We start from the raw sequence: 25,856 nt of genomic DNA, 5'->3' as shown, positions 1-25,856 counted from the left end.
CTACGCTCTAAAGGAATTATGGGGCTGGTCATGTAAAAATGTGGACTAAGGGGACGTCTGAGGATCAGGAGAGCTCAAACTGACCACCGCGGCTCTACAGGCCGCTCGTCTGGACTGAGGAAGCCGCTATTTTCACTCCAGAACCACAAAATGGCAGCTGGGCCTTTAGTGGAGCGTTATGTCACTGCAGAGAGACTTCAGCCCCCCCCTCCCTCCCTTTCACATGCTCTCTCTCTCTCACACACACACACACACACACCCTGGCTGTGATGTCAGTGAAATAGGAAACCTCAGTGTCCTGTTTATGCTTTAAGAGTGAGGAAGGAAGGGGGTGTGTGTGTTGGTTAAAGGAGGTGGGGGGGTGTTAGAACAGTCTGTGGAGACGCTGAAACACCCCCCCCTCGTACCGAATGAGCTGATAGCTGAAGTTGACCAGCGACGTAGCTCCACAATCATAAATGCAGCTCAGGCCCGTCTAGACATGGACTCTCTAAGAGCTCTGAAGGTGTCCTGTGTTACCTGGTACCAAGACGTTAGCAGTCTGGTGAGGTGGGACCCTGAATGAGCAGCAGTGATCCTTAGGTGCCCATGACCCGGTCACTGGTTCACTGGCTGTCCTTTCTTGGAGCACTTTCGGTAGATACTGACCACTGCATATCAGGAACACCCCACAAGACCTGCCTGGTAGAGGCATTTGGAGATGTTCTGACCCAGTCGTCTAGAACATCACAAATCTGGCTCATGTCACGATGTCTCATAAAGTGAAGTCTCAGAGATCTAGTTCATGACAAAGATCTCCTCAAAATCTGGCAGAAAGTCTTCTCCTCTGGACAGTAGAGACAGTTACTGCAGTAAAAGCAGGACAAACTCTTTTTAATACCCTTTATTTCAGAAGAAACACTGAATTAACAGGTGTCCCAATACTTTTGTCCAAATGGTGTATGTGGCTCTGGTGGCGCTAGCCTAAAAGCTACCATTAAAAATGTGCAGTGCGGTGGGCAGCCAACTCCAGCGCCCGGGGAGCAGAGAGGGTGAAGGGCCTTGCTCAAGGGCCCAACAGTGGCAGCTTGCCGAGCCCGGGAATCGAACCCACAACCCTGTCATCAATAGCCTGGAGCTCTCTGAGGCTAATGTAGCTAACTAGCTGAAAGTCAACTCTAATCTATGAGAACTTACTGAACTGAACTCCAGATACGTTTTTATTTTATTTTTTAAACACCCTTGATTTGGGAAGAAACAGGTGTCCCATTACTTTTGTCCAAACAGTGTATGTGGCTCTGGTGGCTGTAGTCTAAAAGGTACCATTATTAACTCTGAGGCTAATGTAGCTAACTAGTAACTAAGCTCAACTCAAATCTCCAAGAACTTCCTGGACTGAACTCCACAGGGTTTGAGGAACGAGGAACGATGACTGAGGAAGGCGGATCGCGTCATAGCCTCCACGTCTTCTCAGCTACATTAGCTTCCTAGCTCCAGGGCTAAAGAAACTAAGGAACACCTAGCATGTCTTGGCTAATGAGCAACATTTGGAGTAAAGGGGTGGGGGGGTGTGGGGTTAAGTAGACATAGGCAGCATAGTATTAGAACTGTCCCCTCAAAAGTGACCAAGGGACCAAGGGAGCAGGTTCTGGGGCTTGCTGAAGTATTACATAATGTGGACGTCAGTCAGTTTTAGTGACTTCAAGAGGCCCTGGAACAGGTGAATGGAAACTGCCACTATCTGCTGATATGAAGAGCTAGCACCCTGACAGCAAACAGTAAAAGGTGTTATACACACACACACACACACACACATTGAGGTTAAGTAGGGCAAGGCCAGGGCTTCTCTCAGTCCAGTCCTACCAGCGCAGCTCCGTTACACAAATAGTTCCTTCACTAGCCCAGTGCTGGCACAGCACTTCCGACCTCTGATGAGCAGCAGCCAGCACGTAAAGTGACACATGAAGCATCTGCTCTATGCTCAAGCTAAGCAGAATTAGCTTGGAGACATGACAGACAACTGGACAGCTACAGTAAAGGTCACTGCATCTGGTCTGACCATAATCGGACCACAAAAACCCCATAATAAAAGCCATTCATATCAGGTAGGCCCCCAAAAACAGCTCTGAAGGTGTCCCGTGGTACCAGGACGTGAGCAGCCGATCCTTTAAGACACCCTGTAAGACGTGAGGTGGGACCTCAAGGAGGATCAGTGACCTGTCTATCCTTCCTTGGAGCTCTATTGGTAGGTACTGACCACTGCATATCAGAAACACCCCACTAGACCTGCCTGATGTTGTGGAGAGGTTCTGACCCAAAAATTAGGTCTTGTCAAAGTGTCTCAGATTCGTATGCTTGCCCATTTTTCCTGCTTCAGCACCTTCATCACCTTCAAGGTGAACTGACTGTTCACTCACTGCCTAATATGTAGATCGGCCCCTCGACAGGAGCCACTGGAACCAGACCATCAGTGTTGTTCACTTCCGCTGGAAGTGGTTTTAATGTTATGGCTTGTTTTTAAATACATAAACATCATTATCTAAACGGTTATCAAAAGTTTGTGGACACCCCTTAACATGAACTTAAAGTTGCACCCATTGCTGACACAGATGTGCAAATACACACACAGCTTGTCCAGCCCCTGTAGAGAAGAAATACTGCCAATACAATAGAATAGGACTCTCTGGAGCAGATAAACATCATGAACCTATTGGCACCATGCTGCCTAATGCCCGGCGTGGGCTAGTAGAGGGGTATAAAGCCCCCCAGCATTGAGGAGCTGTGGAGCAGTGGAGGAACTGTGTTCTCTGGAATGATGGTGGTGGAGCTCCATCTAGTACTTTTGGAATGAGTTGGGGAGTTGGGGGTAATGAAGATGGAGAGGTGAGCGATAGTGAAGTCAGGATGTTGGATGATGATGATCTTGTCGCTGAATGCAATCAAATCTTCACAACAATGCTCCTCCAAAATCTAGTAGAAAGCCTTCTTCCCTAGACAGTAGAGACAGATACTCTTTTTTATTTTTAAACACCCTTGATTTTGGAAGAAACAATGAATTAACAGGTGTCCCAATACTTTTGTCCAAACAGTGTATGTGGCTCTGGTGGCTGTAGCTTAAAAGCTACCATTACTAACTCTGAGGCTAATGTAGCTAACTAGTAACTAAGCTCAACTCAAATCTCTGAGAACTTCCTGGACTGAACTCCACAGGGTTTGAGGAAAGGGTGTGATGACCGAGGAAGGCGGTTAGCTCCATAGCCTCCACGTCTTCTTAGCGACATTAGCTTCCTAGCTCCAGGGCTAAAGAAACAAAGGAAGCTAAAGCATCTTGGCTAATGAGCTACATTTGGATGAAGGGGTTGGTGGTGGTGTGGGTGGCTGCATTCATGTAATCTGTGGTCAAACCAATACTTCAATGTAAAAGGACTGTGGACAGCGCTGCTTCCATCACTAACACACTCAGGGCTGTCGATCCTGTAGAGAAACCCTAAGATACAGTGCAGGAAACCAAGGTGCTCAAATCCTACAACAACTCTGACATCTAGTGGTGAAAATGTCACATTTATTTACACAGAAAAACGCAGGATATTAATTCATAAATATGAATAAACGCTTTCAGCACATTCTGGTATTAAATTACAGTTTAGTTCGCCTCACTGATATTACATCTAAAGTCCAGACCACGTCGTCCGAAGTCTGGCCCTCGTCTGGCCCTCGTCTGCATGTGGTTCACTTTTTCGCTCGTGACCTTTGTAGTCTGACGGCATCCCGGTGCTTCTTTCGGACGTCCTGTTGAAACAAAAGCAAAAAAATTGAATTATTCACACACATATAATATAGTTTATACAATTAAATATTTAATTAATTATCTTACTGGTTATTTTAGGTGTAAATCTCAGATCTACACAAATGATTCCTTTGGAAATGATTCAATGGATCACAGAATCACTGAACTAAATGAACGCTATCTATAGTAGTGTAATAAACACACTAAATACAATCCATCAAGAATGTGTTATATGTTTTTTTTTTTACATACAAAATTAGATTTTAAACAAACAAACAAACAAACAAAAAATATATGTACATTGAATTTGGACAGAAAAAAAATCAATGAGTCAAATTCTTATTTCAGATGCAGTTTTTTCAGGACATTTTTACATGTCTGCGACTGATTACTGATTACATAAGTAATCTTTATTTATATAGCACTCCTCCAGAGCATCTCACAAAGTGCTTTACAGGCAAAACAAAAATTAATAAAATAAAATAATAATATATAAAAGTAAGTAAACTAAACTAAAAAAATAAATAAATAAAAAAAGTCAAAAATGTAGTCACAGATTTAGACACTAAAAGCATGAGAATAAAAAGTCCTGATAAACGTTTCTTTAAAAACATGAACCGAAGCTGAAAGTCTGATGTTAGTCTGGGAGCATAAGCTGCAAATGCCTGGTCACCCTTTAACTGTAGTGTAGTTCGTGGAACAATCAGTGACCCTTGATTGAAGGACCCTCAGAGATCTTATATTATTAAATGGACATAAAAGCTCAGTAAGCTGGAGTCTCACTGTGTACAGCCTGGTACGTCAACACTAAAATGTTAAAATCTATTCTGTACCTCACTGGCAAAACCAGTGAAGAGAGGCTAGCACTGGGGTCATATGATCCCCATGTTTTGTCCTGGTTAACAGACAACCAGCTGCAGTCGAGACCCATCTCCCCACCTGTTTGAGCATTTCTCGCACTGCCTCCCAGCCTGCTCTGATTTCTTCCAGGGTCTGACGTCTGCAGAACAGTCTTGGTCCCTCTGGGGTGAGAAATTCATTTAACTGACAAACATCCCACAGCAGAAGAGTCCAGATCCATAAAATAAAAAATAAAAAACCCCATCCAGATCTTACCAATTAACCGTACGTCCCCTTCATGAAAAAAGAAGGTTCTTCTGGGGGCCGGCTCTCTGTAACAGCAAAACATAGAAAAAAAACACAATGAAATAAAACTAAATTAAATTAATGAATATTAATATTCTCTAACCGACTTTAAAATAATAATAATAAAAAAAATACATTTATACAATAATGTAGCAACAAGCAACAGAATGGAGCTTTTCAGTAATCTTGCTTATGTGGACAAAAGTATTGGGACACCTGCTTGTTTACAATTTCCACAAAAAAAAAAGAAAAAAAAAAAAGTTGATCTTGCTTTTGTTAGAGTAACTGTCTCTACTGTCCAGGGAAGAAGGCTACCTACAAGATTTCGGAGGAGGAGCATTGCTGTGAAGATTTGATTGCATTCAGCGCCAAGTGCGCTTGTAATGTCGGGAGGTTGGCTGATTGCCACCAGCCGCAGGCGATTACACCAGGTTCTGAGCCACACTAATACTTACTCAGGTGCCGTGCTGGTGGGGGGCGATTGATCCGTATTTTTCTCCTCCTCCTTCTCCACATCCTCCTCATCTGAACTGCTGTCCTGGAAACGAGGGTCCGCTTGCCAGGAGACTTTGGCCCCTTTCAGAGTCTCAATTTTGTATTCATCTGAAAATGCAGAATTGGACACGTCAAGAGGCTTTGGGTTCAGGCTGCAACCCCTACCAATACTGGGTTGATGTTGTAAGATAAATAAATAAATAAATAAGCATTATTATTATTATTATTATTATTATTAGACCCTGATCGGATTCAGTTATAGATCTCGCAGACCTGTTTGCAAGTACCATAGGAGAACCAGCTTTGATTCCCAAAAAAGAACCATGCCCGTCATAGACATTTTAGAGCATGAGGAACCTTTTACTTTACTTGTAAATGTCAAGGTTCTTCATACTCACATTCTCATCTCTACTACAAACATGGTTCTTTATGAAACCAAAGTGGGTCTTCAATACTATCCCTTAAAGACTCCACTAAGCAGAATTTATTTGTGTTTATGAGTTTTAGCCCAAAATTCTCAGATTAGTATGGGTGGTAAGTGTGGTAGTGCATGGTTTTGGACAGCCTTATGTGTTCAATCCAGTGGACAGGTCAGGTAAATCTCACCTATCTTTGAGGTAGTCTCTGCAGCCGAGTCATCTCCAAAGAAGGAGAATTTAAAGCCACTGGAAGAGTCTTCCTCAGTTTTTGACAGAGCAGACAACACCGGCGTGTCTTGTTCAGCCTCTTCATGCTCGTCATCCTTTTTGTCCCACGTAAGTTCCTCCTTCTTTTCACTGGGCTCTTCTTTTGTCGTCCCGAACACCTCTTTCAGATCCACGGTCACGTCGTAATAGATGTCCTTAGATACCTCTGGAAGTTTCGCTGCCTCTTGACGTTTCCTTCGCCTTGCAGCTTTACTGCGCGAGGACCAGAATTGAGACCAAGGACTGATTAATGAAAAGGCCTTTAATTTAATAAAAAAATATATATCCATGGAAACCGACGTCGGCCAGACGTACCTTTCTTTTTCTGGCGTTTTTTCCGGCTTAGTTTCGAAGGCAGCGTGTGCTTCACTCGTTGGGTCGTAATGCAAAGCAGAGATGTCCCTGAAAATCAAAAAGACATTTAAGCTTAAAGTACAGTGTCGTGATGAAGCAGATCCCTAAACCATTGGGGAGTGCACACACTACCGCCACCATGCTTCACAGTTCTCAGATTTTGACAAGCAGTGTGAAGTATCAATTTACTACCACTGACAATCCACTAGAAAGTCAGAATGAATATATATACACTGACCATATAACGTTATAATTATATATACACATATTTATCTGTTTACCCCCTTAGTGTTTCACTAGCATTGCTAGTGATTGGGAGGGGAATAGGGGATTGGGTAATTAATCTTCCAAATTAGGTAGAAAATGGGGTTAAATTAGAAGTTCATAACAAAATAAAGCAAAAATAAACGGAAGAATTTGGAACTACACCATCACCCACTTGCCGTGCTAGTCCACTTTCTAACCGATACCACAAAGGTGCTGTAAGTGGTTTCCAGTTACTCCACGGGTCACCTGTAAACTGGAGAACTTTGTGTATTTATAGACGACAGTAAAAACTGAAAATCTACAGGAGTTTTGAGAAAAAAAAAAAAAAAACAACAAATTTTTGGGCGTGTGTTTACACTGAGAAGATTGGTGACAATCTAATTCTAGTGTGGGTTAGCAACGTTAGCCTAGCTTCTCCCATTCTTAACAATAGAAACACACGTCAGACACTAAACATGTCTTGGCTGATTGACTGTAATATAAACGTTAAAAAAAATAATTTAAAAGAAATAAACACCACCAACATTTTGCCGTGCTCTTATCAAGCAGCATGAAGCCGAAATTCCACCTTAAAATTCGATCTTAGGCCAACTTGATTTAGTCCCCCCCTAAATACCAATCATCATGTTTTTCTCCGCCAGTCTAGAGTAAATTCATCTGACAGCTGTAGATAATAGAGGACAATCCTGAAAATGAGGAGACAGGGGCTGGAGACCCAACCTGTCGTGTCCTGGATATCCAACAAAGATGCTTCTGTTTTATAGAACAGGAGCAATGCATGGATTTGAGGCTCGTTAGCCATCCATGTCTCCAACAATGGCCCTAGTTTACGGGCTGGTAGATCCTACGCCCTAAATAAATGAACCCCTTACCTAAAGGTCTTGCCTTTCGTAGACTCTTTACTACCACTCGACTGAACGCTGACGTTAACAACGCTTTGCAGGATGGCCAGGTTTTTCTTCTTCTCTTCAACAAGCTCCAGTCTGTCTGGCATTTGGGATCCTGCATCTGAAACCAATGATTACAGGTCATGTGAAACACAGTGAAGAACAATCCAACCTGTGAGTAATCACACATGCACAAACGCAAGACTGCTCCCTTTTGCTTTCAGCAACCACAGAATTTAAACTAGCGCACAATGCTCGTCGAAAATAAACCTTAAATGCAGCATTTGAACCACAATCACAGTGTGAGTGTGTGTGTGTGTGTGTGTGTGTGTGTGTGTGTGTGTGTGTGTGTGTGTACCGTCTAAGCCTTCAGGGCGGAGGACGCGAAGATTTCTGGAAACTAGACTATCGACTAAAAAGGCACTGGATTGTGGGGCAGTGCCCTCTGGAGTGAGTTTGGAGCTCCATCCAATATCTTTGGGGATCAGCTGGACTGGCAGAACGAATCAGAACCTGACCTCACTGATGCTCTCGTGTGGCTGAATGCAATCAAACATTCACAGCATATCCTTGGAGCAGGTGTCCACAAACTTTTGGACACGTAGCACTACAGATTACCTCCCTAAATGTTTGTTTTATACGTAAGGGCCGAGGCTGTGGCACCAACTACACTATGTGTCCAAATGTTTGTGGACACCTCTTCTAATGAATGCTTAATACTGCTACTTTAAGTTGCACCCATTGCTGACACAGAGGTGCAAATGCACGCACACACACACACACACACACACACACACACACACACACACAGCTTGTCTAGTTCCTGTAGAAAAGAAGTACTGCCAATGGAATAGGACTCTCTGGGGCAGATAGAAATCATTAAGCTATTGGCACCATGCTGCCTAATGCCAGGCGTGGGCTAGCAGAGGTGTATGAAGCCCCCCAGCATTGAGCTGTGGAGCAGTGGAACTAATGGATGGTGCTCCGTCCAGTACTTTGGTTTGGATAGTGCAAGATCTTAAAGTAGAGAGAGAAGCCCTCACCTTGTTCTTCTGTTTCGTCAACCTTTTCAAGAAACTTGGCGTCCATCTGAAATCTGGGATCTGTTCCGAATCTGGATTGCAATTCCATGAGCTACAAAAAAAAAAAAAAGAAAAAAAAGGGATTTAATCACATAAACACAAACAAATTTACCTCTGATCCAGATTTACCTCAGATTTACCTTCTGTCCAGCTCTGCCTTCAAACTGTGGCTTTATCTGGAAACGGCCGTCCTCAGCGTCATCATCTTCGTCCTCACTGCTGTCGAACAGTTTGCTACCCCCTGCCTTTCTGCCTTCCTGCAGGATGATGAAGAGATCAGCAGCAGAAATTACCAGCATGTTATAGTCAGATATGTCGAGGTCAGTAGATCCGACCTGACTCAGATGGCAGACTGACCCCTGCTACCAGCAGCAGGCCAGCTTTCCACTCTCCAGTAACCAAACCCATACATACATACATTCCCCCAATCCCATGCAATGCTCCTGACACCACGAGGGTGCCTCCTCGGAGCATGTTGGTTGCCCAGTAACCCTTATTCCGCTGGACCATCTCTACTACGGGGCAGTGGTGCTCAGCGGTTAGAGCTCCGGGCTATCGATGACAGGGTTGTGGGTTCGATACCCGGGCTTGGCAAACAGCCACTGTTGGGTGCACTGTTGGGTTACCTTTTCTTTGAGGCTTCGTTTTCCAAGAGCTTCTGATCCATCCTCCTCCTCATCATCATCATCATCATCATCAGACTGCTCTGCAAAGAGGCTCTTTTTCTGGGGTGCTGAGGTTTCTCCATCATCGTCATCTTCATCATCCGAATCGAACACGATGTGCTTCCCTTTGTTTGCATTTGGGACATCCTTAAAAACACAAAGAGGTGGAACATAGAGCATGCTCACTTGATTATAATTGTTTATTAATCTAATCTTACAATTTTATAATAACATTTTAATTAAATCCATATGGTTAAATATTGTAAACTAAATACTAAAGGTATATAGATGTTTTTGTGCACCCAATCACATCACTCTAACCCCCGTCTCTCAGCAGTGAGAGAGTTTCTACAGTAGAAGCTCCAGATCTCATCAGAACAGATAAAGCAGGTGAACATAAATCCAGTAAAAAGGAGAAACAAGAGCTTCTCATTCTGAAGAAAGAAAGTAGTGAGATCTTGTTGGTGAGCTAGTCTGAAGAACAGAGCTCGGTTCCTCCAGGTTTCTCCTGGACGCCCCCCAGTCCAGCCAGCACAGCGTGGAGGATGTGTTCAACTCCATCAGCAGCAGCAGCAGCAGCAGCTCACCTGATTTACCATCATTAAGCCCTGATTTACCACCAAACCAGGAGTTGATCTGAGGAGAACTCTAAATAATACTAGACTCCATGAGAGAGGAGAACTTTGGAGATGTTCTAATGATGAACACAGGGATGGAGAACCTCCACCACCACTTTCTGTAGGAGTGTTATTATTAGTGTTTATTCTAATATGAGAGTTTTACTGAGCAGATAAGGAACTTTACATTCTCTTAATACACTACATGGACAAAAGTATTGGGACACCTGCTAATTCATTGTTTTTGTCTGAAATTATTAAATAAATAGATTTTGAACTCACCAATGCAGAAAGAGCTCCTTGAATAAGCTTCTTCTGTTGCTCCGCCTCCTTCTGCCTCTCCTCTACCGCAGCAAGGCGCTTCCGGTTGTCCTGCTGCTGCTTGACTGCGTCTGGAACGGACGGCTGAGGAGGTCTGGGACGTGATGCAGCGGTGTCATTAGTCTGCAGTTTAGAACCGGCCATGTGCGACCCCTTCAGGTTTGGTTCTGCACCATCACTCCCCCCTTCCTCCTCCTCATCATCACTGGTCTCTGAATGCTCAGCATCGGCTTTGCTATTACTCTCCTCCTCCTCCTCTTCTTCATCACTGGTCTCTGAATGCTCAGCATCGGCTTTGCTATTATTCTCCTCCTCCTCCTCTTCTTCATCACTGGTCTCTGAATGCTCAGCATCAGCTTTGCTATTACTTTCCTCCTCCTCCTCCTCCTCCTCCTCTTCATCACTGGTCTCTGAGAAATCAGCATCAGAAGTAATGCTTTTCTTTGAGCAGCCCTCTTGAGGTGAAGGTTCGGTCACTGTCTGATATCTGGACATAGGATCTGTCCTGTCGATGGTTTCAGATTTACTGTCCATCTCATCACTGGATGAACTGCATTCAGATTCAGAGGAACTATGAGGAGATTGGGCTTGGCGGTCCTCCTGTGGCTCTACAGATGCTGACAGATGCTGATGTGAAGGTTCTGACGGCTGATCGTTACTTTCCAGGTCTTCTTTAAGTCTTTTGGGTTCCTCTCCAGTTCCACCGTCTAGTTTGTCCGCTGGTCTTTTGAGACACGAGCCTGAGGGCGCTGCGGTCGACCCAAAGAGATCCTTTGTCCCGATGAAAGCAGGAAGAGACGATGGTGGCTTGATGGCCTTTTTCTTTTTCTCCTTGCTCTCAGGCTCCTCCACGTCAGGCCCAAAGAGAAAGGCCAAGATATCTTCTGGGTTGTGGCCAGTCCTTTGTGAGGCAGCTCTCTGAGGGCTGATTTCTGAGAGCCCAGCCTCTGGCTCACTGACCGAATCATCACTTTCTTCTTCATCATCTGCAGCTTCCTTGGTGTTCTTCACAAGGTTCTCTAGATCTGCTAGGGACAGTTCTAGCCTGTAGCAGTTACCCATCATGGCCTCATACTCGGAATCGACGCTTTCGCTTGAAGATTCGTCGCCATCATTACTAATCTCAGAGTCTGTGCCTGGCTTTGGAGAGTCTTCAGTCTTCTTGCTCTTGCTCTTATCACCTCCTTCATTAACTGACTTCTTATTAACATCCTCAGACCTGCTCAGTCCTTTAGTCTTGCCTGGGGTTTTGCTCTGAGTAAGGATTTCATCCGTGTCAGCCGAGTCATATTCCTCATCATCCTTTGACTTCAACGCAAGCTGGGCTCTCACCCCGTTCTCGCCTCCCCAGAACAAGTCAGACTTCACCATGAAATCATCTCCAACCACTTCCAAGGTATCCCTCTCCTCCTCTGTGGATGCTATCTTGAGGGCTTTTGAACGTTCCTGTGCGACCAGCTTCCTAATTTCGTCCTCAGAGTCTGCGTCACTGTCGAAAACACGAACAGACTTCCGTACGGACTTCACTTCCACCGGACGATCACGTCCTGGAGTCCTTCTCTCACCAGTCTCTTCAGCAACTCCACACTGAACATCATTTCTCGCCAAATCCTTTTTGATCTTCTTAGGACACTTCTTCTGGAGTGGTGGGAACTCTCCTCTCCTCTTTTTGCTGATGTCGTCATATCCACCGTCCATCTCCCAGGTCAGCTTGGACACTGGAGTGACGCCCTCATCGGTGTCCAGCTTCTTGATGTTGTGGCAGTGCTTTGATGGGTCATATTTGATAACTTGAGCAGAAGTTAAGTCAAAAGCCACATTAGGCTTATATACTGACCAGCCATAACATTAACACCACTTACACTTTACATAGTCTGTTCCATCAGCTCCACGGACCACATAGGAGCACTTTGTAGTTCTAGAATTGCAGACTGTAGCCCATCCTTCAGAGGCCAGGACCCCACAGGACTGACCACCACAGAGCAGACTGTAGTATTTGGGTGGTGGGTCATTCTCAGCACTGACAGTAGTGACATTGACTGACCTGGTGGTGGCGAGTGTGTTGGTAGTGTGTGTTGGGCTGGCGGTACGAGTGGTGGATCAGGCGCAGCAGTGCTGCTGGAGTGTTTAAACACTGCGTCTGTCTGTCCACTCACTGTCCACTCTCTATTAGACACTCCTACCTAGTTGGTCCACCTTGTAGATGAAGGTAAAGTCTGCTGCACAGATTGTGTTGGTCATCCTCTAGACCTTCATCAGGATGCTGCCCACAGGACACTGCTGGCTGGATAGGTCTGCTTGGTGGACTAATCCCAGTCCAGCAGCACTGCTGTGTCTGATCCACTCGTACCACCAACGCAAAACACTCTGCACCACCAGGTCAGTCAGTGTCACTGCAGTCCTGAGAATGACCCACCACCCTAATACCACCATCTGCTCTGTGGTGGTCAGTCCTGTGGGGTCCTGAGAGAGAACAGGGTGAAAGGAGGGTGACTAACAGAGTCTACAGAGAAACAGATGGATACAGTCTGGACAAATGAGGAGCTCTAACCCCAGCCAGGCCTGACCAGCAATTTCACAGACCAGAACCAACAGCAGTCTCACCAGATCCAATCACGTAAACCACAGATAAAAAGGATATCTTGTTTTTCCCTTGGCATTTAAGATGAAGGACAGGAAGGACTCTTCCAAACTTGCTCACCACCCAGTTCTAGAGAAAATAATAAAGACATAAGACCAAGATCATCTCTATCATCAGAGAACGTTCACCACAGGAAGCTGGAGATGTACCTTTTGGCCTGGGATTTCTGTTCCTGGAACTGCTGCTTTCATGTGGAAGTTCTCAACGCCAGCTGCCTTGAAAGACTCCGCTAGTTTGTCTTGAGGGTCGGCCCTCGGCGTATGAACCTTCTCAACCTCTTTCTGACGCTCTTCAGCAAGCCTGCAAGAGATTTGGTAGTGGTTAGTAAAGGCGTGGGCAGTTTGCACAGGTTCTTCACAGGAACATGTCCAGGTTCAATTCTAGAGTGGGCAAACCCGTCACCCTACACCAGTAAGAATCAGCAAGGATGGGTATCTGGATATTGACACAAAACGAATGATTATCTCCCATTAGTAAGAATGTTTAACTGTGATTACAAAATACACTATGTGGACAAAAGTATTGGGACACCTGCTCGTTCATCGTTTCTTCTGAAATCAAGGGTATTAAAAAGAGTTGATCCTGCTTTTGTTGGAACTGTCTCTACTGTCCAGAGAAGAGGGCTTTCTACTAGATTTTGGATTTCTGTCCATTGCTGTGAGGATCTGATAGCATTCAGTGACAAGAATGTTAGCGAGGTCAGGATGTTGGATGATCGCCACCCCACCGCATCATCCCCAACATCAATCATTGCAAGCTCAATGGTGGAGTGCTTTACCCCCCCTCTACTAGCCCACGCCTGGCATTTTTAGGCAGCATGGTGCCGATAGGTTCATCTGTTTATCTGCTCCAGAGAGTCCTATTCTAATGGCAGTACTACTTCTCTACAGGAGCTAGACAAGCTGTATGTGAGTGTGTGCATTGGCATATCTGTGTCAGCAATGAGCGCAACTTAAAAAAAAGCTGAATGAATTCATTAGAAGGGGTGTCCACAAACATTTGGACATAAAGCGCATTACCTGTGTAGAAAGCTTTCCTTTGCCAATTCAATTTGTAAGGTGCCCCCTTTCCATTTGGATTTGTTCAACACAGTCATGCCTGCAATAAAGACAGAATACAAAATGTACATCTTCTAAAATTGTTTTTTTTTTAATTTTCGATATATAACAGTTTTGATAAAACTAGCATACATACATCTTTTGTACTCAGAATCTGAGATGCTTATATTGATATAACCAAATGTCTTCAGTGGAGACCCTGTAAAGAGCAGCAAGACACCAAAAGAAGTCACCTGATGGCTAATGAGAAAATAAGCTGTAAAAACATCTGTATTTCATTAAATGAACATCGACTCGTACCATCTTCATCCTTCCTGGTTATGATCTCCACATCAGACACCTCTCCAAACTTTCCAAATCGATCTCGGAGATCTTTTTCAGATATTGTGTGGCTCAGGCCACCGACATACAGTCGCTTCATGTTTCAAACGTGCATCTGTAGCTGTCAACAACAAGAGCATTATATTTTCCACACAACTCCAACATCCGTTACCCAGGTGTTAGCTGCTATATTTCCTTTCCAGGGTTACATCAGGTAACATTATTCTAATGTTATATAGAGTTAATTACAGGTAGACACTCTCACTGACTTTATGTTTATTTGGGTTTATTCTGATGTTATATAGTTTTACAGGTACACTCTCACTGACCACTGACTTTATGTTTATTCTAATGTTATATCGGGATTTACAGGTAGACGCTCTAATTACGTTTATTTGGGTTTATTCTAATGTTATATAGAGTTAATTACAGGTAGACATTCACTGACCACTGACTTTGTTTATTTGGGTTTATTCTAATGTTATATAGAGTTAATTACAGATAGACACTCTCACTGACCACTGGCTTTATGTTTATTTGGGTTTATTCTGATGTTATAGAGAGTTAATTACAGGTAGACACTCTCACTGACCGCTGACTTTATGTTTATTTGGGTTTATTCTAATGTTATATAGAGTTAATTACAGGTAGACACTCTCACTGACCACTGACTTTGTTTATCTGGGTTTATTCTAATGTTATATAGAGTTAATTACAGGTAGACACTCTCACTGACCGCTGACTTTATGTTTATTTGGGTTTATTCTAATGTTATATAGAGTTAATTACAGGTAGACACTCTCACTGACCACTGGCTTTATGTTTATTTGGGTTTATTCTAATGTTATATAGAGTTAATTACAGGTAGACATTCAATGACCACTGACTTTGTTTATCTGGGTTTATTCTAATGTTATATAGAGTTAATAACAGGTAGACACTCTCACTGACCACTGGCTTTATGTTTATTTGGGTTTATTTTAATGTTATATAGAGTTAATAACAGGTAGACACTCTCACTGACCACTGGCTTTATGTTTATTTGGGTTTATTCTAATGTTATATAGAGTTAATTACAGGTAGACATTCAATGACCACTGACTTTGTTTATCTGGGTTTATTCTAATGTTATATAGAGTTAATTACAGGTAGACACTCTCACTGACCGCTGACTTTATGTTTATTTGGGTTTATTCTAATGTTATATAGAGTTAATTACAGGTAGACACTCTCACTGACCACTGACTTTGTTTATCTGGGTTTATTCTAATGTTATATAGAGTTAATTACAGGTAGACACTCTCACTCGCCACTGACTTTATGTTTATTTGGGTTTATTCTAATGTTATATAGAGTTAATTACAGGTAGACACTCACTGACCACTGACTTTATGTTTATTTGGGTTTATTCTAATGTTATATAGAGTTAATTACAGGTAGACACTCTCACTGACCGCTGACTTTATGTTTATTTGGGTTTATTCTAATGTTATATAGAGTTAATTACAGGTAGACACTCTCACTGACCACTGACTTTCTGTTTATTTGGGTTTATTCTAATGTTATATAGAGTTAATTACAGGTAGACACTCACTGACCACTGACTTTTTGTTTATTTGGGTTTATTCTAATGTTATATAGAGTTAATTACAGGTAGACACTCTCACTGACCACTGACTTTATGTTTATTTGGGTTTATTCTAATGTTATATAGAGTTAATTACAGGTAGACACTCTCACTGACCACTGACTTTATGTTTATTTGGGTTTATTCTAATGTTATATAGAGTTAATTACAGGTAGACGCTCTCACTGACCACTGACTTTATGTTTATTTGGGTTTATTCTAATGTTATATAGAGTTAATTACAGGTAGACACTCTCACTGACCACTGACTTTGTTTATCTGGGTTTATTCTAATGTTATATAGAGTTAATTACAGGTAGACACTCTCACTCGCCACTGACTTTATGTTTATTTGGGTTTATTCTAATGTTATATAGAGTTAATTACAGGTAGACACTCTCACTGACCACTGACTTTGTTTATCTGGGTTTATTCTAATGTTATATAGAGTTAATTACAGGTAGACACTCACTGACCACTGACTTTATGTTTATTTGGGTTTATTCTGATGTTATAGAGTTATATATAGTTTTACAGGTAAACTGTTGAGGTAAATAGTTGAACACAGTTTTAAAGAAGCTATACATTTTATACGGACTACAGAAACAGAAGCTGGGTGAAGAAAACTCGCCGTTATTTTAAAGTTGTTCATTAAATTTGTCAGATTTTCGGAGAGCGGCCGTCTGAGGCTGCGCGTTAGAGCAGGACTTAATATTAGACAAAACAGGCAAATCCGGGTAAAGACAGCGGCTCTCTTTAAACTACCCATATGGATGATGCATATCGAGCAGCTTACACCCCCAAAACAGCAAAAAACGAGGTAAAATCGAGCAATATTGAGTAAAACGTGTCTTACAGTCCTCCCTGCCTTCCTCACATGGAGCCCGGAGTACAGCGTTCCACAAAAACGGGTCCTCACTGCTACCACAACCTCTCCCTCTAGTTCCCCACAGTTAAAGTTCCTCCTGTAAATAAATCGTTAATCCGGTTCTACCGCTTTATTAATTAGAAATCTAAGTATCACTTCTGCACATTACTGTTTATGGAGTATTTACGAACGTAAAGCCACTGAAAAAGAATCAAAGCTTCGTTATTATTAGTTTTATTTACAGATGTGATCCCCCCTCGAGCTCAGACCGGAGTGGTTTGACCTGCTTTGGCGCGATTTTTGACCCAAACAAACCTTAAAAAGCCCCTTAAAGGTTCTGGAGTCGGGAAATTCTTATTAATTAGTAATGAAAATAAACGAGGTGAACGTTTATTAACTGTTTAATAACTGTTCGTTAGTTTGAGTAGCTGATATTTGACGAGCGAGGCTGTCAGCTTTCTGTTTCTGTGCTAAAGTAGCACTTAGCTAACTAGCAGTAGCAGCAGCTAGCACTAGTAGCAGCAGCAGCAGTAGCTCACTTATGGCTGCTCAAGTATTTTAAGCCGAAAGTCTTAACCCCCCTGTCGTGTCCTGTCTCCACTAGAACATGGGAACCCTGGAGCAAAAGCTTGAGGAGGAGTTCAGGCTACTGCAGCGAGAGATAGAGGCCTATCAAGCCGAACAGGAGAGCTGTGTGCGGGCCATTTCTCTGCAGCATGGAGAAGCCCTGCAGAGCCTTCTGTAAGTAGTGAAGGAAGAGCCTGGTCCAAGGTCCTGAACATCTCACGCCATTATAACCTGCAGAGAAGCACAGCAGAAGTCCTACACTCTCTACACTGTCTACCCTCTCTACCCTCTCTACCCTCTCTACCCTGTCTTAGTAAGGTGTGTTTGTGCCTGGTCAATCTTTCTTTTCCAGGCAGACCCTCTGCAACAGAAAGGAAAAGGGAGATGGCATGCAGAAGAAAGAGGTGTCAAAGCTCATCACAGAAATCAGTGCTGTGGAGAAGGACCTCAGAAGGCAGACCCAACTCAGTGGAATATCCCTCTCCGAGTGTTTAGTGAAGACGCTGGAGAAATGTAAGATTGACCTTACCTTTAAAGCAGAGTATAGTTGTCCAAAGGTTTGTAGACACCGGCTTATCCAGTGTTTCCTATATCTGCATGTTCCTAAACAGGTTGTTTGGCCTTTCCATAACTAGGCTTAACCCCTGGCTCTATATGCAGGTTCCATATCTACTATCGCTATCTGGAGAAAAGTATGGGGACATCTGTCCATTCAGTGTTTCTTCCGAGAAGAAAGCTTTCTACTAGATTTTGGAGGAGCAGTGTTAGTGAGGTCAGGACGTTGGATGATCACCACCCCGCCACATTGTCCCCCACCAACTCCCCAACTCATCCCAAAAGTATTGGCTGGAGCACCACCATCCATCATTTCGGAGAACACTACAGTTCCTCCACTGCTCCACAGCAGCTCAATGCTGGGGAGCTTTGCACCCCTCTACTAGCCCACGCCTGGCGTTAGGCAGCATGGTGCCAATAGGTTCATGATGTTTATGTGCTCCAGAGAGTCCTATTCTATTGGCAATACTTATTCTCTATAGGTACTAGACTCAGTGTGTATCTCTGTATTTGCACATATGTGTCAGCGAAGGGTGAAATCTAAAGTAGCTGAGTGCATTCATTAGGAGGGGTGTCCACAAACTTTTGGACATATAGTGTATGTTGTTTTTGAAATGCATTGCTGAATTAGTTATAATTAAGTATATTATTTAATCTGTTGTTTTTCTTTTCAGCTGAAAGAAAAACCATGCAGCAGTACAGACTCACCGGCCACTGTTGTTTTCTTTCGTTCCAAGTTGAATTCGCTCTGACTGAGATCCAGGTAAAACGATAATTACAACTTGGCTTTTTTTTTTTTTTATAAAAAAGTTTCTATTTATCTTGAGATCACAGCGGAAACACTGTCTGTGATCTGGAGAATGTTTGTAATCCTGACAAGTCGACTTGTTTTAAGACTACAAGGAAAAAATCATGAGATCATGAGATAATTCAATTAATTGGTTAACATCCAGAGAATTCGACCCTTCCTCTCTAGAGAGTCGCCCAGGTGCTCGTTCAGTCTCTCGTCACGTCCAGACTTGACTACTGCAACTCTCTTCTGGCTGGTCTCCCTCTGCGCACCATCAGGCCCCTGCAACTCATCCAGAATGCAGCGGCACGGGTCGTCTTCAATGTCCCAAAATGTAGCCATGTCACTCCACTGCTGCGTTCTCTCCACTGGCTTCCTGTAGCTCCTTCCTGCATCAGATTTAAAACCCTGAAGCTGGCCTACAAAGCCAAGAACAGACCAGCCCCTCCATACCTGATGGCAATGGTCAAAAGCCGATCCGCACCAAGAGCCCTTCGAGCTTCAAGTACGGCTCGGCTCGACCCACCATCCCTCAAAATCCGCGGAAGACAAGCGTCCAGGCTTTTTACTGTCCTGGCACCAACGTGGTGGAACGAGCTGCCCCTGGGTGTCTGAACGGCCGAGTCGCTCGCTGTCTTCAAACGCAGACTGAAGACCCACCTCTTCAGAGAGTACTTGGACGAATAGTTCTATGGTCGCCTTATTGTCTTGTGTTTAGCAATGTCTAAAGCTTAGAGGTATCTTTTGAATTATTTGTCTATTCTAACTAGCGAAGGCTTTCTTGGGTAAATAGCAAAGCACTTTGTAAGTCGCTCTGGATAAGAGCGTCTGCTAAATGCCGTAAATGTAAGATAACAGTACAGAACACTATAATAACTCATGACCCTCAAGCCACTTCAGTATTCGAATATTTACATTCGCATTTAAGGCACTTAGCACACGCTCTCATCCAGAGCGGCTTACAGAAGTGCTTCCCTGTTCACTCAGAAAATATCCGAGTAGCTAGTTTATATGGACTAGGACCCAAAAGATGCCTCAAACGAGACGCTACCAAATACAAAAGTCAGTGTGGAGACCTAGATACACAATACTTCCCATACATTCCATACACTGCACTTCACCCTGAATATCAAACCAATTAAGTAAGACGTGAGGGCTATCATAGCCTTAACCAGTGCGAGATCAGTGCTGATTGAAGAGTAGGGTCTTCAGTCTGCGTCTGAAGACAGTGAGTGACTCTGACTCGGCCCACCTCTTAAGTGCCAGGACAGAAATAAGTCTGGATGCCTGTCTGGGTCGCTGGGTCAAGCTGAGCTATACTTGAAGCTGGAAGGGCTCTTGGTACGGATCAAGGTTTGACCATTGCCGTCAAGTACGGAGGGGCTGGCTGGTCCAGTCTTGGCTTTGTAGGCCAGAGTCAGGGGTTTGAATCTCATGCAGTGATGAAAGAACATCTGAACATTTACGTCTGAATTTAGGAACATTGAAGAGAAATGCCTGTGCTGCCCTCATCTTCTGCAACGGCCTGATGGTACGCATAGGAAGACCAGCCAGAAGGGAGTTGCAGTAAGTAGCAGAAGCACCTGGGTGGTGTCTGTAGAGAGGAAAGGCAGTATTCTCTGGATGTTGTAAAGAAGAAATCTGCACAATCTGTGGATTTTCCCATTTAAGAGATTAGCCATTTAACTGGTCATACACACAGAGTTAAGCTCTGTGTGTATGTATAGCAGAAACATCACTTGTTAATCTTCATCTAAAGTGTTTCTTGCTGTGAACAGATGGTGGCAGCACAATATCATCCTTATTCAGCCCTATCCAGCCTTATTCACCAGTTTAAAAATCTGTACTCAGCACTAGAGGGCACTTAAACACCACTGTCCCAATGAAGGGCCATCATTATTTTGGCTCCAGGCTTTAAAACTGCACAGTTTACTCACTTGCTCCCATAAGATGGTTTTAACAGGTCATCTCCTCTTTGTTCTCTGTGATTTCATAGCAAAGAGTCTGGAATATAAATACACTCCATATACACAGCTGTCTAAACCTTCTTTCTGCTCATGGTGGACGTTTTGTGAAGTTGCTTGTTTATGTAAATACACTTCTACCATCTAGTTAAAGGAGATAGTACTTAATGATACAGAGCATCCTTCACCTTCTCAGGTCTTGTATTCTAAACCCACCAGTTCTGGGTTTAGAGTCTGTCCACAGCTTTCTTTGCATAGGCCTTCAGTATTGATGGTTGACTCACTGTGTTGGTATGCATCTCCTACACCCCCCACATTGACTGTGAGACAGTTTAACAGTGGTTAGGCAGGCATCCCTGGTATGCTTGCCTGGTAAAATACTAATGCAGCATTCCTCCTGCAGTGTTACTCCTTCTGTAGCAGGGTCGCTGGTAAAGCTAATCAGCAGAGAGTTTATGAGAAGTAGTAAACACAGCCTCTGAAGCTAATCAAACAAAACTATTTTAGTACATCTAGATGCACATGTATTCTGCCTTTTATAACATTATCTAAATAACGTCATTAGTGTGGCTTGTGCAAATGCTTGGACACCCGAAGTGTTGCAAAGACTCCGATATTTTTTAGAAAATTAGCAAATCAGCCCTAAAACATGTCAAATTTCCAAGCTTTATAAATTCTGACACTTCAAACCTAGTAGTAACACTCAGCATCCATGTTCATGCTCATCAATACATCTTTTAAAAGATCGAAAAAGTGAAAGTAATCAAAATGAAAGTTCCACCATAGCAGGGGAACAAAATTTTCTTTAGCTGGTAGTTCAGGGGAACTGTGGAAGTCAAGATGAGATCTGGAAAACCAAGAAAACTCTTGGAAAGTAGTTCTTGTAGTCAAGATGGTGGTGCACGGTTCTACTGTGCGGCATTGCTTGCAGAAATATTAACATCCTATGAAAGAGTTGTTGGAAAGAAACCTTTACTGAGACTTAACTTTTTGGAAATTGGTGCTGCTAAACAGTTTTACAGACTTAAATAAGACTGTAATTAATCTTAATTTAGTATCTTATTTCTTTTACTTTTTAATGGCTGTTATAATATTTATAGGTTAACCAAACTACAAAGTCACAACTTTCTTAAAGGTTTATTGATGGACTATTATCAGTGAAGGTCATGTTCTTCATGGCCACTGCTTACTCAAAATCGTCAGTTCTGGTCCTCTGTAAATACAGTTCAACCACTACTCCATACTCAAGAACAGTAGTAAAGAGGGAGAATAGGTTCTGTTTGGATTCATTGAGAACAGAGAATGTGAACAGTATCAGAGTGTGGCAAATTTGACTGTAACAGCTGAATTAAAAGAGGGAGCCGGAAGGTAACACAGACATGGGAGCACCCTAAAACATTAGGGCCCTATGTTGCGCATCCCGATGCTCATTGCTATCTTCCACCCCGCCAACAGTCTGTTTTCACGCCTTCCACCTGCATCGTTTAAACAGCAATACTGCTTGCGAATATTTCTATGCCATATGCGAAATGAGGGGTTGTTGCTATCTTGGCAGTGAATTGTCAACACCGGCGCGTGCAGCCTGGCACTCGTACACCCCCCCACGCTTTACACCACTGAAATAGCAACCCGCCAAAGTCAGTCAGACCGCACCTGGCTCTTAAAGGGTACGACAAGCGACATGTTGATTGACATGCTGGTTTATTACTGCACGTTGCGCCCCCCAAAAAAACGTACCCCTGATAAATTAAGAGACTCAGTACATGACTCTGAGCCGAGCAAGGCGAATTTTTCTATCAAAGACATCCCGACACGCTGGGCACGTTTGACGGCTCGCCTAAGATTGTTAAAATAGGGGCCCTGGCACCCATACGCTCCACCGTCCACCAGCATCTCAGTTTACCACAATTCCATATGTCCATGAACCCCTGGATCTGGGACCTTTATCTGAAGGGAAACATTAATTACCACAAGCCCCGAACATTATCTAGATGGGTATTCCAGAGTTTGGGGGGGCGTTGCGCAAAAAAAAAGGCTCTTCCCCCTGCTGAAGACTTCTGGATTCTGGGGACTAATAAGAAGCCAGACCCCTTATGAGCATTATTAATATGGCCTGTGTCCTCAATGTCAGTGTTCATACCGTTTAAGTAATTGATGAAATCTTCAATTGCAGAAATCAGATATTGCGTTGTGTATCCCATGCTTCTTCTAATGAACTCTTTGCTTCTGATTGCAGGACGGTGACGCCTTCCTTAGGAAAATCACTGACCTCAACATTATCGTGGACGGTGCCGAGCTTAAAGACTTGTGTGCATTTCTGTCAAGGTAGGTGAAGTCTTTCTACCGCTTCTTCAATTATAATAAATTCTTTGATAGCCAGATTCACACAGTAGTATGAGACAGAATCAGGATTCACAAGAGCAGCTTAGATGAGGCTGACCACACAGAGTGTGTAGAAACTCCACCTCCTCTCCAGCTCTGGGAAACAAAGATCATGTGTGGCTCAGCTTTTTAGGCACAGATTGAGTCCATTATCATTTTCTGGTGCTTATTTGGACTAAAGATACAGAAGAACAGCGTTCTGGATCTGTGCAAACGTCCTGAGCCTTACCGCACCGCTGAAGGTATGCGTTGCTTTGTGCCTCCTCACAGCGAGCCCACACAGTTACAGTGAGTAAAATACAGTGTGCTGAGAGATCTGCAAAGTCTGCCTTGCTCTGAAGCAGATGCTGGATGCATTTGTGATGTTCCCCAGCCACTTGAATGAGCAGTCAGTCAAATCCCAAACTGCCAACTCACCTGATTCACCTCAGCAAACGCTCTTATACACAGAGCAGCCATAACATTAAAACCTGAGGCTGTGACGGGTGAAGTTAATAAGCGGGATCTGGTAAGGGGTGAGAATCTCAGACACTTTGACAAGAACCTGCATGTTGTGATGTTCTAGACGACTGGGTCAGAACATCTCCAAACCATCAGGCAGGTCTGTGGTGTGGGGTGTTCCTGGCATGCAGTGGTCAGTACCTACCAAAAGTGAGGAAGGACATTCGGTGAACCAGTGAAGGCCATGTTGTCCAAGGCTAGCCCGTCTGGTCCAGTCCCACAGAAGAGCTACAGTATCTGCATCATTTGTTCTGAGACCTCCCTTTGACTGTGATTGGTCAACATGTCACATGGTTGGTCCACTTCAAGGTTCTTTATCGGCAAAAACGTACACTCTATGGACAAAAGTATTGGGACGCCTGTTCATTCACTGTTTATCCTGCTTTTGTTGGAGTAACTGTCTTAACGGTCCAGAAAAGAAGGCTTTCTACTAGATTTTGGAGAGCATTGTGGTGAGAATTTGATTGCATTCAGCGACAGGAACGTTAATTTTGGAGGATCACAACACCTCCCCAACTCCTCACAGAAGTACTGGATGGAGCAAAACCACCATTCCAGAGAACACAGTTCTTCCACTGCTCCACAGCTTAATGCTTGGGGGCTTCATACCCCTCTACTAGCCCACGCCTGGCATTAGACAGCATGGTACCTAGGTTCATGATGTTTATCTGCACCGGAGAGTCCTATTCTATTAGCAGTGCTTCTCTAGAGGGGATTGGACAAGCTATGTACGTGCATTTGTGAATGCAGGTCCCACACTGGACATAGCCTTATTTTTATATGTAAAGTACATCATTAGAAGTACAACTTAAATCAAGCCAACTATCTTTGTGAAGCCCTGAGTGTGTCGAGCTTGCTTCGTGGTGGAGCTCGCTGGTCAGTTCGCAGTCTGCTGTGTGGGTCAGTCACAGTTGAACTCCTTCAGGTGTATTTACGTTGTTGGTAAATAGCTGTGCGTGCCTGTGGTGGTGATTTGCAACCAGGCATGGCCATGTGTGAAGCGCCTCTAAGCCTATAAACCTTTCACCATCAGGTTTTAGTGTTTTTCTCTGGCCCTGTACTTTATAAGACTCAAAGGAACTCCCAGTGCTGGCGTTGCCACACTGCACTGAACAGGTACTGAGGAGCCGTAGTTGAAGCCACGAAGGGATGAACTCGGTCAGCTATGATTTTTTTTGTGTACATCGTGCCATTCGGATACTCCTCACTGTGTACGAAGGACCATAACATACAGTACTCTGAGAGGTTTTAGGCTCCTAAGAGAGTTTTTACTGTAGAAGCTCCAGATCTCATCAGAACAGATAAAGCAGGTGAACATAAATCCAGTAAAAGGAGAAACAAGAGCTTCTCATTCTGAAGAAAGAAAGTAGTGAGATCTTGTCGGTGAGCTAGTCTGAAGAACAGAGCTCGGTTCCTCCAGGGTTCTCCTGGACGCCCCCCAGTCCAGCCAGCACAGCATGGAGGATGTGTTCAACTCCATCATCACCAGTAGCAGCAGCAGCAGCAGCTCACCTGATTTACCATCATTAAGCCCTGATTTACCACCAAACCAGGTGTTGATCTGAGGAGAACTCTAAATAACACTAGACTCCATGAGAGAGGAGAACTTTGGAGATGTTCTAATGATGAACACAGTGATGGAGAACCACCACCACCACCACCACCACTTTCTGTAGGAGTGTTATTATTAGTGTTTATTCTAATATCAGAGTTTTACTGAAGAGATAAGGAACTTTTCTTAAATACTCTTAATACGCTATATGGACAAAAGTATTGGGACACCTGAGGTGATCCTGGAAGAAGGTGTTCTACTAGATTGTGAACTCACCACTGCAAAAAGAGCTCCTTGAATACACCACAACCTTCAGTAATTATCCTTTTATTCTTTTTGTTAAATCTTCCAGCAGCAGTGCTGAACTAAAGACCTTGTGAAACCGTAGACAACACATGAGAGACAGGTAATCAGATATACGGTGCCTATAAAAAGTATTCACCCCCTTGGAGGTTTTAGACTTTACAAGGTGAAGTGGCCGGCCTCAGACCAAAGCCTAGACCCCGGTTCAATAGAGAATTTGTGGCTGGACTTGAAAAGTGCTGTTAATGTCAATCCCCGTGCAAACCTGACCGAGCTCGATTTAGCAGTTATGCAAAGAAGAATGGAGTAAAATTGCAGTGTCCAGATATGCAAGCAAGACCTATCCACACAGAGGTCCATTTACTAAACGCTGCTCAAATAGAAATACTCACATCCTCAAATCAGTCACTAAATTTCCATGATATATTTGTATTTAATTTA

The 25,856-nt window shown here is 43.5% G+C and overlaps 2 protein-coding genes across 2 annotated transcripts in view; one reads left to right on the top strand and one right to left on the bottom strand.

The window, feature by feature from the left end:
* Positions 1-3,533: 3,533 nt before the first annotated feature.
* nol8 (nucleolar protein 8) lies at positions 3,534-16,820 on the bottom strand. The gene is made up of 17 exons (XM_072665698.1): positions 16,790-16,820; positions 14,286-14,427; positions 14,122-14,184; positions 13,947-14,025; positions 13,077-13,227; positions 12,928-12,996; positions 10,248-12,077; positions 9,310-9,495; positions 8,824-8,940; positions 8,645-8,735; positions 7,587-7,722; positions 6,409-6,495; positions 6,014-6,306; positions 5,368-5,515; positions 4,883-4,938; positions 4,706-4,788; positions 3,534-3,768 (listed from the first exon to the last, which is right to left on the bottom strand). Exons 2-17 carry the CDS (start codon positions 14,404-14,406, stop codon positions 3,709-3,711), a joined length of 3,570 nt encoding a protein of 1,189 aa, XP_072521799.1. The 5' UTR covers positions 14,407-14,427; positions 16,790-16,820; the 3' UTR covers positions 3,534-3,708.
* Positions 16,821-17,110: 290 nt separating this feature from the next.
* cenpp (centromere protein P) overlaps positions 17,111-25,856 on the top strand; it is a 79,006-nt gene continuing 70,260 nt past the window's right edge. Inside the window, exons 1-5 of the mRNA XM_072665754.1 lie at positions 17,111-17,183; positions 17,406-17,542; positions 17,721-17,881; positions 18,598-18,686; positions 22,914-23,002. Coding sequence (XP_072521855.1) covers positions 17,169-17,183; positions 17,406-17,542; positions 17,721-17,881; positions 18,598-18,686; positions 22,914-23,002 — 491 coding nt within the window. The 5' untranslated portion in view covers positions 17,111-17,168. The remainder of the gene's footprint in view (positions 17,184-17,405; positions 17,543-17,720; positions 17,882-18,597; positions 18,687-22,913; positions 23,003-25,856) is intronic.

The sequence above is a fragment of the Salminus brasiliensis genome, chromosome 21 (assembly GCF_030463535.1).
Source record: "Salminus brasiliensis chromosome 21, fSalBra1.hap2, whole genome shotgun sequence".
NCBI lineage: Eukaryota > Metazoa > Chordata > Actinopteri > Characiformes > Bryconidae > Salminus > Salminus brasiliensis.
Note: the sequence above shows the minus strand (reverse complement) of the source record. Positions and strands in the feature narration are given on the sequence as shown.